This window comes from Mus pahari, unplaced genomic scaffold (genome assembly GCF_900095145.1).
Source record: "Mus pahari unplaced genomic scaffold, PAHARI_EIJ_v1.1 scaffold_6645_1, whole genome shotgun sequence".
In the NCBI taxonomy this organism is placed as follows: Eukaryota; Metazoa; Chordata; class Mammalia; order Rodentia; family Muridae; genus Mus; species Mus pahari.
In genome coordinates this window covers 17,238-32,391 of record NW_018392517.1, presented here as the reverse complement: position 1 = coordinate 32,391, position 15,154 = coordinate 17,238, and the positions used below count along the sequence as shown (strand labels likewise).

Below are 15,154 nucleotides of genomic sequence, written 5' to 3'. Positions count from 1 at the left end.
GAAACTAGTCTGTTTTTTGAGGTTCTTTATTTAGTTTTATAGTAGTTTAAGAAACCAGAAAGAGCACAATTCTGAAGGTTTTTGTGCAAAGGATGTCCATTCACCAGAGTAGTTGTGTCCTGTCTCCAACAGGAAGATGGCCTCTCTTCATGGTTGACTATGTTCTGTAATCAAAATACTTGTTTGTTGGAGCCATGAATTATTACAAGAAACAAATAAGGATCAACACATTTCATTTTTACCTTTAACTCTGGTTGGAAAGTTAAACAGGGAATTTATCCAGTTTCTTCCCACAAATACAGTAGTTGGAAATTTTACAGTTAGTATCTTCTAGTCTTGTTTTAGATAAAAATACACATCCTCCAGGCTTAAAGTTCATTTTCTTTATTTTCACGTCACTGAAAAACAAAGACAAGAGTGTGTAACTGGTAAGTTTTGAACATTCACTGAAATAAATCAAGATTTAAAAATTTATATTTGAAAAAGTATACAGAATAGAGAACTGTTTATCCTAAGTTCATCACAAAATGTTTTTTTCTAAGTTCATTAAAAGGAAATGGTCTCTTATCACATCAAAACTCTACATCACATTTCACACTCAGAAGTGTTTGATCACTGGGTAAATCTGATTTTCAATATTTCCAAAGAATTATTTTACTAATCATGCATTCACATTTAGGTTTTGTCAATAAGAATGCTAGGATAATAGTAAAGCAGATGTGTTTGGCACACCAAATAAGTCTTATAGGCTTGTGTTTTAAGGAGAAATGGCATATTTGGAATATAGTCACAGATGAGAGCTTGTAACTAAAGTTTTTATATTGTTTCCCTTTATTCCTAACCACCCCATAGGTAAAGGGTCTTCACAGACACACAGTAATATACTGAATTCCATGTCTGCAACAGAACTCTGATTACTGCAGGATGGTATTTTAGGGGCCACAACTATCTTTCTGTTTTAAAAAATGCAGCTAAATAAAAAAAGGTAAATTAGAACCCAGACAAATTATCACAAAAACAGGAACATTGTGCATTCTGGTTCACATGGGCTGCATAGCAAAACTAGAAGTAAAAAGGTAATTATTTAATAACTGATAATTAAGATCCTCTTGTATAAATCAACAGACATGAGATTTCTCCTCAGGTAGAGGTGTTAGAAGGAGTTGGACAAACCTCACATGGTCACAAAACCACTGCTGCTTGTTTTTCCCCTAATAGTGGAAGCTGATTAAAGAATGAACTCAAAATGGAAATCCTCAATAATAAATCCTTCCAGGTACTGTGGGACAAAAATCCACCATCCCAGTAGTGAGTGGATGAAGGTAGAGGGATCACAGTTCAAGGTTAACCTTCAATACAGAGGAAGTTTGAGGCTAGCCTGGGTTAATGACTCTCTGTCACATGAGAGAAAGAGAATGAAATCCACTGAAAACACATGAAAACCAGACTTCCAAAGGATGAGTCTTTATCAAAATAAAACATTTTTGAATTTTGGATTTAGGATGAGGATAAATAGAATATTGAAATTTACCAAATTAGGAATTGTGAAAAAAATTAACAAATCAGATAAAAATGAAAAATATATGATTTTGATTCTGAGGGTTCAAGGACAAAGGATGATTGTGAACTGGAAAATAGGGAACAAGAGAGAATAAAGAATGTGTAAGCTAAAACTAAGGATGTATATAGGCCTTTAGGAAAAATCACTATTTACTAAGCTTATAGTTGACCAAGACAAAACAGACTCCATATTTCTTTGGTGGTTTAGAGTCTTGCATATGTGTATGTGTGTGTGTGTGTGTGTGTGTGTGTGTGTGTGTGTGTGTGTGTGTTTGTNTGTGTGTGTGTGTGTGTGTGTGTGTGTGTGTGTGTGTGTGTGTGTGTTTGTATGTGTGTGAGAGCATGTGTATTTGTTTGTCTGTTTGCTTGTTTGTTTGGGTGTGTAAATTTTGTCTTATTGGGATTTTGGTTTGTTTATTTACTTGCTTGATTTTATTTTCCTTTGTTGTTTTGCAGAGAGTGAAATAACGTGATGTTGAGTCTATAGTAAGGTTGGGAAGAACAGGAGTATACAATGAGAGGGGAAACAGATCAAAATATATTCTACAAAATCTAATTAAAATCAAAATTAAAATTTAGAGAAGAGTTACCATTATAGAACATATGAGTTATTAAAGGAAAAACCACACTGCAAGAGAAATTACTGACTGGTAAGGGAGATGAAAGAGCAGTGCCACATAGAACAGGCTATTGCTTTTGCCCTTGGGTCCAATAACAATGTGATAAGGCTTTGTTGCTGAAGATACTCCTCATTTTGACATCAAGACACGAGAAGTCAATCTCAAACCAGTATGGAAATACCTTCCCCTGGGCAGGCTTTCAAAGAGTTAGTAATATATCTGCAGGTTGCAGGGGAGAAAAGGTATGAGTAGTCGTGTCCTGCACTGGACTCTGTATGCTATGATGGGAACCTGCTAGGCAGGATATGTTATAGGATAAATAAATGTTTTCTTATTGGAACTGAAGCCTTCACCATGAGAGGCAAGCATGCTTGGTTTTGTAATCTAAATCAAAAATCCAATATTGGGAAGGTCAAATGGCCCCAGTTAGAACTTGGTATAATCTCTCTGCTCTGTGGTCAGTGGTTAACATCTACAGCTATAGCCTAGACCTGTGATGCTCTCATCCTCCATCAGAAAAGCTTCTTTATTCAGTGAGGCAGAGTCCATATAGTGTGGCAGAATTGGCAAAAATGCTTTGGAGCAGTGTTTATGTGCTGAGCCCTATAGGACACATCTATATCAACTTCTTCCTTTCCATACCACCAGCAAGACTCAGGGAACACAAGGAAAGAGGAAATATAAAAAAAATGTAAGCACCAGAGAAGGGGGAAGGCTCTGTGAAATTCTGCCTTCTGGACAAGATGAAATTTTGTAATGATTAGTTCTTATTAGAAATCATTATCAGGTGACAGCTGCTGAAAAAGTGAGATTCAATTTTTTATTGAGGGTGTGGCTACTGGATGTTGTCCATAGGTGCATGGCCTACCACCATGCACCTGTGGACAGTTAATTGGGAAGACAAGCTTTATAATGGCACAAGTTAGAGATCTGAGTAGGATTAGGGACAGATATGTTCATATATTATTTGATGCTTATGCGATACTAAAGAAAAAGTGATATTATTAATAAGTTAATCAGTAAACAGATTTATACTAGATTATAGATAAAGCATAAACTTGAGATTCACACAACACATCTTTAAGTGGAATGTATAATCATACAAATGTATATAAACATGTATTATATTTATAAATAACTGACAATAATATAAGCCAACAACAATAAAAAATGTTAAATGAATATCTGTTATACTCAGACTCATTGTATCTGTCATGACCATTCCCTCACTTTACATCATCTTAAGTTGTTGACTTACTAATGCCCTTCCCATGTTAGAACATACAATCCTTAGATGTATGCAATATTAGAGCACTTTTGGTCAGCTCCTCGACTATACATCTTCCTTTTGTAACACTTGATCAGGAACTGCCTTTTACAACTTGTCCTTACTCCTGAGCTCATGTAGAAAATGAGAAAAATCCTGAGATATGGAGAAAAGCCTTTGTAGACTACGTTCTCAATCCCCAAGGGAGGGCTAGATTCTGAAGGGTTCAGAAACTCACAGTTTAGATGGGCCATTGTCAATCCATGCCCATTCCTTTTTTTTCTTATCATATGACCATCCAATCCAGTAACTCTCTCTAATAATCTGGATTTGAAGGAATTTCTGTAAAGGAAACAAAATAGCTTATGATGAAATTTCTGTCTTTTGGATGAGAGAACTGGCAGGAAAAGTTCCCAGCATCTCTTTCTTCTCCTCCCACCACTCAGTCCCACCATATGTATTTTCTAAATTGACTTCCTATTTATATCAAATTTATGTCAGTTCAATAAGGTATTTAAAATAAAATTTTCAATTGTCCTCGGTTCATGATTTGATTTGTGATTGTGTTTCTTATACCAAGTCTCAGAATTTAACCAAGGTTGCCTTTGAACTCACAATATTCCTACTTAAAGCTGGAATTTTTTTAGATTTATTATTTTTTGATCGATTATTTTATCGATTCCTTCTCTTGCATCTACTATGCCTGAGATAAGCAGAGAATTCTCAACAGAGGAATCTCTAATGGCCAAGAAGTTCATTAATAAATGTTCAAAGTTCTTAGCCACTAGGGAAAAGCCAATCTAAACAAAACTGAGATCATGTCTTACTGCAATAGGAATGGCTAAGTTTAAAAAGTCAAGTGATAGCACATGCTGACAAGGATGTGGAGAAGGGGAACTCTACTCCTCTGCTAGTGGGGAAGAACTCTTGTACAACCGTTGTAGAAATCAATTTGGTGTTTTCTTAGGATACTGGTAATAGTTCTACCTCAAGAACCAGTTATGCCCCTCCAGGGCATATGCTCAAAAGATGTTCCACCATCCCACAAAGAATCATTGCAGCTCTATTCATAATACCCAGAAATTGAAAATATCTTAGATGTCCCTTCACTGATAAATGGATAAAGAAAATATGCTACATCTATGCAATGGAGTACTGTTCAGCTACGAAAAAAATGCTTCATGAAATTTGCAGGCATATCAATGGAACTTGAGAATATCAATCTAAATGAGCCAATTAAATCCCAAATGACATTCATGTTATGTCTCTACTTATCAGTTGTTATTATCCATAAAATTCAGGTGTCCATGATACCCTCCACAGACCCCAGTGGCTGGATAAAGGCACAAGCAAGAATGCTTGAGTCCCACTTGGAAGCAGGAATGGAATAATCATAGAAGGTAGATGGAGGGAGGGAGCTGAGTGAAAAATTAGATCAAGGGATTAGTTAGGGTTCAGAATCTCTTGTGCATAATGGAGGAAGAATGGCCTGATGGGCATGAGAATGAATGGAAATATGCAACTGATGAGGGGTTGGCTTTGTACATGTCTCAGAAGAGATGGATACCAGTGATAGGGTAATTACACAAGAATCAATAGGGGTATTCTTAGCTCTATCTCTATGCAACCTGGGGAGGCTGCCTCCTGTGGCCAATAAAGAATCCTAGAGGAGTGACAGGGGACACCAACATAACCACAAAACTGTGTCGTTATACTTATCCTTTCTACAAGAAACACAGGGATTGTGGTTGGAGCAAAGTCTAAGGGAATAACCAACTAATAACCAACTTAACTTGAGTCACATTCCATGGAGAATCATCAATCCCTGACCCAACAAATGAAACACAGTTATGCTTGCACACAGGAATCTAGCATCACTGTCCTCTGTGAGGCTTGGTCCAAAATCAGAATCATACATACACAAACACCCAGAGCCAAACAGTGGATCGAGCTTGAGGACTCTTATGATAGAACAAGTTGAAGGATTGTGGGCTCTGTAGGAGATAGGATATCCATAGTAAAACTAAGAGAATCAATTAACCAAGACCCTCATGGGTCTCAGAGATGGAACCACAAAGAAAGAACATACACTGGGTTGGACCTCAGCATCCCTACATATGTGCAGCCTGGTCGCCAATGTAAGTTCTGAACAATTGGAGTAGGCACTATCCCAAAGGCTGTTGCCTTCATATGGGTTAAGTTCTTGTAACTGGGCTGCCTTGTCTAGCCTCAATGGGAGCACATTCACCTAACCTTATGGAAATGTGTTGTGCCAGGTTGTGGGGGATACCTAAGGGGCTCCCATCCAACCAGAGTAGAAGGGTGGTTAGGGATAGATTATGAAGGAGTGACCAGGGGAGGAGCAGTGAACATGATGTAAAATGAATAAATAAACTACCACTGCTGCTATAATTACTATTACTAAGCCTGCTGCTGCTGCTGCTGCTGATGATAACAATAATAATAATCATAAATTTTAAAATTTGGTTATGCTTACTGTATCAATAGGAAAATTACACTATTATTTGACATCAAATATCCTTTTAGAAGGTTATTTAAAAATCTATTAAATTAATGTATAAATATTATACCATGTCATAAATAACAAAGCTTTCAAGGAAATCCTGCAATTGTTTCTCTAGAAAAGTATTCTTCATATTTGAAAAGATTTCAAAAGTAGTAATTTAAAGAGAAAATGCCAGAATCTTGGAAACTTTGTTTTCTTTTAAATAGTCATTTTTAAGACGGATACTTTCTTTTACAGGTCATAAGAATACTAAACAGTAAATATTGTGGACAGTTTCAGTGGAAATCACTATGGAGCTAACTGGTCAAAAATTTATTTCCACATTTCTCATATCATCTCATTTTGCAGACAGGACCAGAGCACAACTACTTTCCTGGTTGTCATCTGATTACTCATCTCAGGCAGCCTCACTTCTAGGTTCCAAAGAACAAATCCTAAAATCCTGACTGTCAGTAACAGGATATGCTATACCAAAGGATTACACTTCATCTGGGAAAGACATGCTTTCTGAAGGATTCTTTATACACTCCTGAGAAAGGGAGGAGACTGAAAGATACAAGTGTCTTTGTATTAATGAGTCTCCACTTAACAGACTTGTGTCCCACAGCTTTGTTCACATTACAGGAAAATCATATAGAAATGAAAAAAAAATCCTGAATTCTGTACCTCATCATTCAGGGTTAGAGACAGAGTCTAAGAAAATAAGGGCCAAGTAAGCATCTACAGTACCAGTTCATCGGCATCATCTATCTTCAGAAGAGGTAAGTTGTAATTCTGGCAGTCCTGCTTACATCCAATCCATGTATTTTTGTTCATGGTGAAATAATAACATTTAATACCATAGCAGAACCAGTACGTAACACCTCTGTCTACAACAAGAAGGTAAATGGTTAAACTTAATATTTTCTGATATTATGTTATCAGCAGAATATATTTATTAAGACTGTGTTTTAAAAAAGGTAAAATCTCATAGGTCTCATAAAGTATAATTCTATAGTGCCCAAACACCCCTGCACACCCATGATCTATGCAACATTTTTAATACCACTAGAGATCTCAAAATATTTCCTGTGTCAATCATGGATGAATCATTAGAGAAGATGAAGCACATACACCAAAAAGAATACTGTTTATCCTTTAAAGGAAAATGAATCAGCTTGGCAGGATGACTTATGCCTGTGACATGAGAACTCCAAAGAGAAAGACAGGAAGATCACTAACACTTTGAGGCCTTCCAAGGCTAAACAATGACTTTCATGTCAGTCTTCTCTACATTGTGTGTTCCAAGTCATTCTGGGCTACAGAATGACATCATGTCTTAAAACAAACCTGAAAGCAAGATGCTGACCTATGTGACAAACATCACTGACTTTGAGGATGACTTGCAAAGTGAAACACACTGGGCATAGGGCCACATAATATGTTTCCATGCAGATCGAGTTTTTTAAAAAGCCCAGTTCTGTGACGCATAGGCTCGTGAGATACCAGGGGCCAGAGGCGAACAATGAGCACTTGCTAGTCAGAAGCAGTTAAAAGGATGAGAGAATTCTAGATATGCAGTAATGTGTTGTGCTCACACTCATCCACACACTTCTATGCACTTAGCATTGTGCCAAGGTCTGTGTTAAATTCTTTTACCTTAAGAGAAATAAGAGACAAATGAGAGAGATTTTGCTATTGTAAGTCTATTCTCCTGATTATGTTGATTCCTTCATTGTTGTGCCCAAATGCCCAAATGTTTAAAGTTGAATACCTTAAAATTTGTGCACTTTGTTTAGCAAGATCCTCTCAATATGAACATTTTGTTTAGCAAGTTGCTGGGAATGCCCATGCTCTATTAAATAAGTTTATTTCCAACCTTCTGTGAAGATGCATCAATGTGTAGCTCTGACTGGGCTTGAATTTTTTGGAATTTTGGGATTTTTTTTATTGCTGAAAGTTTTAATCCTCCTCCCTCAACCTCATGATTACAGGGATTATATCATTATGCTATCCTATACAAGTAATTAAGTTATTTTAAAGTAATGGTGCAAAAGTTTTTCCATGAGTCTGCAATACTTCGAAGATTGTTTTGGAGCTTTTTTTTTTCTGTCACAAATTTTATTATGTAACAGTTTTAAGTATATTAATCCTGACATAATGAAAATCATCCTATCCTACTGTCACAGAGTGGTGAGATTATATGCAAGAGCCATTTGTTACAAATCTTGAAAAAAAATAGTTAATGATAATAGATAAACTGTGTCAGTAAAAATGACCAGTCACTCGCAAGGGTGAGAAAGGTTACTTGTGACTCTTGATCATTTCATTTTTCCAGTCTCATTCACTCTGTCACTGGGAGAGTTAAAATATTTAAACAACATGGTTAAACTCCCTTGTCTGCTCCACGGAGGGTCCCTTTTTACAAACAGTCCAGTTCTCTCAACACCTGTCAAATGGGAAACACACATACACAAACACAAAACTCTTCTTATAATTTCATCCATGTAAATGCTCTAAGTCCGTTTTAGCATAAAAAAATTCATAAATACACTCAATAAAAAGTTCCATGTTCTGTCAGCAACAAAGTTGAAGACTCAGATTTTCTGCTGGACTGAAACAATCAAAATTATCAAAGGTACTGATTTGTAATTCCCTCCCTAGGTGGCGGTAGGAATGCCAAACAGAACTTGGTTTCTAGAAACTCTAAGGTTCTCCTAATCCAAATATGGATTTCTCAGTTTTCATGTCTCTACATGAAGTAAGGAACCGCAAATGATTAACCCAAAGATCACAAACATCATAAGCTACTGGATGTACTTCAAAGCCTCCAGGGAAGAAATCATAGATAATAATGCAATTCTGTACTGGTGGCATTCCTCTGCTACATACCTGTGTGCTGTGAGGTAACTAAAACAGTCTTGGTTTCACTGTACCATCTGTTCTGTTCTCTACTGAGGGATTCCAGAAGTTCCTCACCTGGACTACAATCTATAGACTTATTTCTCAACCTTTCTTCCTTTAGGTTGATGTCACTTTGCATGATGCTGCAGTTATGGTGGTGGTATTCAGTTTCATGGAGTTCTTGCAATTGTTGACTATACTGAAAAACTAAATTAGTCACAGATATAAAATCAAAATAGTTATAAGAAATGCATATCAAAATTTAAGATTAGAGAAAACTCTTCATGTGGACAGCTAAAACATAGCATTATTTTCATTGGTATTACAACTTTCATAAATTAGCACTTAAATTAACTCATTATAGAAACAGATACTTCATTTTTTCCCTAAGTTAAATTTACTGTAAAATAAATAATACAGCTGAATAAAATCATGGTGGAAGTAACTTCCATTCACTTCAATTTTACAGCACAAATTTACAGATAATTACCTAAGTAAAATATTCTTAACACACTATGAAAAAATGAACTAAAAATAAAACACGTTAGGAAATGGCACAGTTCTTCTTAGAGCATATGGAGTGAAATATATCCATATACATAATTATGTTTTAGCATAGCCTGAACATGATTACATCTGTTAATATAGAGAAATCCAATTAAATTTAACCTTAATGTCTCTGTACAGAAGAAAACTATTTACTTATGCATGACCTCAATATACTTTCAAGAAATATAAAAATAAGGCCATTGGTTCATTGCACAGGTGTTTCCCAATAAATGTTTACATTAGATTCACAATCACCTGAGCTCAGAAAGTAGACTATCACCCAGTCCTCAGAGGGAACGTGACCAAAAATGAGACCGAACAGGGGAACTCTCAACAGTCCAAGGCTAACAGATTAAGTATCAAAGAGAACACAACACTGCAGCTTTTCAGTAAAAAAAAATATTATAACTCCAAAGATTCTGACTCATCCTCTCCCGATTATAGACAGAACAATTGACAGTATGTATAACTGCATAGTTCATGTCTAAAGCTATTTTCTAGGCAGAAGCTCAAAGAAGGTGCATCTCAGTTACTCACTGTTTGTCACAAGCACTGCAGTAATTACCAGCCGAAGGGAACAGAGGATTCCGAGAGCTATCACAATGAGCTGCCAGGGGACTGAACACACTTAAATCAGCAAAACAAATCAAGAAAATCTCTATTAATAGACCAGATCTCAATACTAATTACAATTTGTGTAGCATGGAAACAAAGGAAAATTTTGCACAAGTCTATGATTTGAACTGACTGAAAATGTACACTCAAAATTGTAGATTTCTACCTAGAATGTAAGGATTTTAGAAATCCTAGAGGTGTTCTCAAAATTTTGAACAAAGCCTGAGCCTTCCACAGTGGATCCTCCTGACTCAGCTTAGAAGGAGCTAGATGACAGGCATGTGCCCTCACCCAATTCTATAGGGAAAAATGAGCATTCTACAGAAGGCACTTGAGACATAGATACAATCCAAATACAAGATATCAAGCTGGGTCCTACAGTCCACCAAAAGAGATAACTGAGAATGGAGAGGAAGGAAAGAGGGATGGATGTTTTTGAGAACTGTTAGGGAACCACAGTTGTTCTGGATGTGATCTGTATACAGCCCCATCCTTGAAAATGCCTATAAGTCAAGAATCACTTTTTTCCCGTAAGTTCAATATTGCTCTATATAATTCTAAATATTTCGGTGTATCTAAGGTATTTGGAATATGAAACACATGCCTGTGATTTCCATTATATGAACAAAAGGTAAAAGTTGCAGCTTGGAATACAGCTGTGCCAATGTGTATAGAGTAACTAAAAAGAATAAAAATTGAGTTTTTTCTCAATTTCAGTAATAAACAAAATTATTCTTTGATTTACTTTTCCAGAACTCACCATGGGGTTTACTTATTCCCACACACACTAATTCTCTCTCTCTCTTTTTTTTATTTTTTTATTTTTTTTGTTTTTTCGAGACAGGGTTTCTCTGTGTAGCCCTGGCTGTCCTGTAACTCACTTTGTAGACCAGGCTAGCCTCGACCTCAGAAATCCACTTGCCTCTGTCTCCCGAGTGCTGGGATTAAAGGCGTGCGCCACCACCGCCCGGCTCACACTAATTCTCTCATCCCCTCTCTCTGCATCTGCAATTTTATTCTCAGGAGGAAATATCCTCTTCTGATGGACAACTGTTTTGCATAGTGGCATTATATATTTGGATATTTATGACAAGTAAAACACGTTCTTCAAGAGTGAAAGTATTGTTTCTAATGCATTAGGCTTCATTCCTTAGGATTTTGTTTCTCTAGAACATTTCGTGTTTTTCCAGACCCTAGTTTGTCTGTCAGTATTAAAGTCTGGATATTTATGAAAATTAAAACATTTTCTTCATGCATGAAAGTATTGTTTCTTTTGGGGGAGTTTGAGACAGGGTTTCTCTGGTTCACCAGGCTGTCCTGAAACTCACTCTGTACACCAGACTGGCCTCAAACTCAGAAATTCATCTGCCTCTGCCTCCCAGTTTCTGGGATTAAAGGTATGCTCCACCACTACCAGACAAAAGTATTTTTCTAATGCATAAGCAACATTTTCTTAGGAGTTTGTTGATCTAGAACATGTCTTGTTTTTCTTTTTTTTGTTGTTTTTTCTGTTTGTTTGTTTGTTTTTGTTTTGTTTTGTTTTTTGAGACAGGGTTTCTCTGTATAGCCCTGGCTGTCCTGGAATTCACTTTGTAGACCAGGATAGACTCGAACTCAGAAATCTGCCTGCCTCTGCCTCCCAAGTGCTGGGATTAAAGGCGTGCGCCACCACGCCTGGCTTCTTGTTTTTTTTTTTTTTTTTAAATTTTGTTTATATGTTAACTTTGATGTTTTCAGAATTCTTGACTAGGCTAGATAATTAAAAAAAAAACCTTCTAATTGTTTCTTGCTTCTTGATTCCCGAGAGTTTTTTTTTTTTTTTTTTTTACAGATTCCCATTGTTCTAAATAGCCCATCTGATTTATTCCCTTACCAACAAGCATCTAAAAGGTAGAAGAAGGGTTATATTTTTTCTTTCTGTTTGATTTTTAATTTTAAAACTTGATTGTTTTATTTTTTTAAGTTTAATTTTGAACAATTTTGTATGTAATTACCCTCCAACTACTCTTTTCTTCCCTCTCACCCTCATGTATATCTAAGACCAGATGAAATGGAACATTATACTTTTCAATAAAATCAGTGGGATATTTTCAAATTACTAAAAATTTAAAATACATTTTTAAAAAGTGATTTTAGACACTTAAAACACTCACCTCTGAGGCCAGCTTTTCTTGGCCTCCGAGTCGCCTCAAGCCTCACCTGGTTCTGCAACCCTGAAGACTTAGGAAATCTCACATTTGAGAAAGTGACCTCTTGCTCACTCATCTTGGGAATATGTAGAGTATGTTCTCTGTTAAAATATGTCCTTGAGTGATTTCTAAAGAAAACGTTAAAACGTCAACTTATATGAAGGTACCTGGATCTCATAATACAGAATGTTGGGAAAGGATGGTGTTTGACTAACTCACTTAATCATCCAAAAACTCTGACATGGACTGACCTTGAATTCCATTACAGGAGAGAAACCTTTGCAGATTTCTGTTATGATTGTTTTTATTTCTAATGGTAACAGCAGTATATAGGAAATATAGAAGAATTAACACCAGAGCCCATTTGTTCAAAATATTCAGCACGTAAAAATGTGAGGTAAAAGTGATACTACTGAAAATCATTGAAAAAAATTAAACAATCTATCCAAATAACAGAGTCAAAGTTTTAGGAATAAATAAAAATGCTGCTTTAAGCCGGGTGTGATGGCTCACGCCTTTAATCCCAGCACTTGGGAGACAGAGGCAGGTGGATTTCTGAGTTCGAGGCCAGCCTGGTCTACAGAGTGAGTTCCAGGACATCCAGGGCTATACAGAGAAACCCCGTTTCGAAAACAACAACAACAGCAACAACAAAATGCTGCCTTAAAATTACTTACATATTTTGATAAACACATGAATGCTAAATGATCTTTCATTCTTTTTATTTTATACATGACTCCCAGAGTTTCCCAGACACTACTGCAGGTGACTCAAGACACAGAAATATCTCATGAAACACCAGTCAGCTGAGATTTCCAATCTCTCAGCCCAGCCACTGTCTACACATTCCTCTCCATGCTTGGACCAGGTAAGTGGATTCAAACAGAAAAGATCTTACTGAGTGGGATAATTCAGGCCCAGAAAGGCAATACTCAGTATTCTCTCTTATCTGAGGCTTCTGGTTCAGTCTTCAGGAAAGACTTTTTATCTTTAGTAACTGAAGCAACCGGGAAAGTAGAAAGGGGACTTCGCCGGAGGGGTATGGGAGCAAAAGAAAAAGGCATAGAGGATACAATATGAAGTTTCAATTTTAAATCATTCCATCTACACAGTCATGCCACATATACCATACTCATACATAATGAGTATAATACATAATACATAATGCAAGAGGAGGTTATAGGAAAAAAAATTGTCATTATGCAGCATACCTGATTTAATGCCCATAAAAGGTACAATCTGATAAAAGATATCAATGTATTAGTAAAGAGTAAACATTTGTAACTGACATTACCCTTGCATTAATAACTGAGCTAAGAGCCAGCAGATAGTAAAGACAAGCTGCACGTGATAGCTTTCTTTTCGACTTTTTTAATTTATGAAGTTTTCTGAAGTGATTCACCATTTGTCTTATTTCTTGAGAAAAATACGTCCTTCAATTACAGTAGTCTTTTCCAAATTTTATTTATTAATATTAAAGCCAATGTACATGTGTCCAGAAGAAAATTTTACAAAGTGAGTTTTCCCACTCTACTTTCCTTCTAGGTACAATGATCAAACTCAGGTATCCTCTAGAGTATATTTGATCATTTGATAGAAAAACAATAAAAGTAGCTATTGTTACCTGTGTCTCTCCCCTGAAGCGATGCTGGTAGAAGGAATGGATGCCTCAATTGGGGTAATGTGGGCCTTTCCTGGTCTGTATCCCCTAAGAGGCTCCAGGAAGAAAGGCAGAACTAAATCTCCTCCAAGTGATACTCAACCTCATGGTTTTCTGCCCCTCCTCTTGACCAAATCGAAAAGAGGAAATTGCTTTTGAAAGCTCAGTCTGACAGCAAATTAAAGGAGCAAAATATTGTGCCAGATGCTGTAAAAGAAATATCTATAAATGATATTTGAAGACATCCAAGATTAGCACTCCTGCAGAGAGAGCAAAACCTATGTCCTCAGCAAATCAACTGGGGAAAAGAGGGACTGAAGCTTCTCTGCTCACCGTTTTTTAATTGAATGTTGGATATATTCTCTTATGCTTCTATTTTTTTTATGTTTACTTCTTGGTTTTGAATCATGCTAATTGCACCTAAGTTTGTATTAGAAATGCCTTTAAACCACATTTCCACTGGTAAAGTCTTCCATTATACTCTGCAAGCTCTTTAATCATAGGTAATTTAGACTGTGAACATTGAAGTCATTCCACATGGAGTGGTCTACTGCTGGGGTTTTCATGGTGCTGAGATATCAAATCTAAGGCAATGAACATCCTCAGCAAATACTCTTTCCCTAGGCTACAGACTCATGCCTTAGTTGACTTCCTTCTGGTGTTTTGTTTTGGTTTGGTTTTGGTTGTTGTTGTTTGTTGTTGTTGTTTTGAGACAGGTTTTGTACCTTGCTATGGACCACAAGCTGCTCTCACACTCAGAGTTCTCTGGCCTCATTCAGTTCTGTTTTAGCATTAAAGCTGTACTATTCTGCATCAATTTACTCCATATTTCTCATATTAATTTTTAGGAAATAGTAAGCAGTTCTTCATTTCATATGTAATGATCTCAAGATGATTAAAACCATATGTATTTATTAATCACTTACATAAAACAGAAATCAATTAGAAAATGCTCAACTATTTAACATTCTACTTGTTTTATAGTATTTTGTTGTTCTTAATTTAAAAGTACACGGAACATAGTTTAGAAAATACTAAGAAAGATATTTTATGCATGAATACATGGGATTCAAGGACATATATATTTTAGGAACCCCGATATAGATTATCACATGACAGCTAGTTCATTTACAGTCTTTCATTTGGCATGAAAATATTCACACCTGACTTTTAGAGATGAGATGAGGTGATTTTTCTTCTGTGAATTTTGCCATTGGGTTTGTGATGAGAATTCCTGGAAAGAAGGTGTTTCGGTAGGCTGATTTAAAGTACAGAGAGGTGAGG

At 36.2% G+C, this 15,154-nt stretch overlaps 1 protein-coding gene across 1 annotated transcript; it reads right to left on the bottom strand.

The window, feature by feature from the left end:
* Positions 1–262: 262 nt before the first annotated feature.
* LOC110315070 (killer cell lectin-like receptor 5) lies at positions 263–12,286 on the bottom strand. The gene is made up of 6 exons (XM_021189228.1): positions 12,175–12,286; positions 9,944–10,033; positions 8,842–9,064; positions 6,704–6,839; positions 3,686–3,789; positions 263–398 (listed from the first exon to the last, which is right to left on the bottom strand). Exons 1-6 carry the CDS (start codon positions 12,284–12,286, stop codon positions 263–265), a joined length of 801 nt encoding a protein of 266 aa, XP_021044887.1.
* Positions 12,287–15,154: the final 2,868 nt, after the last annotated feature.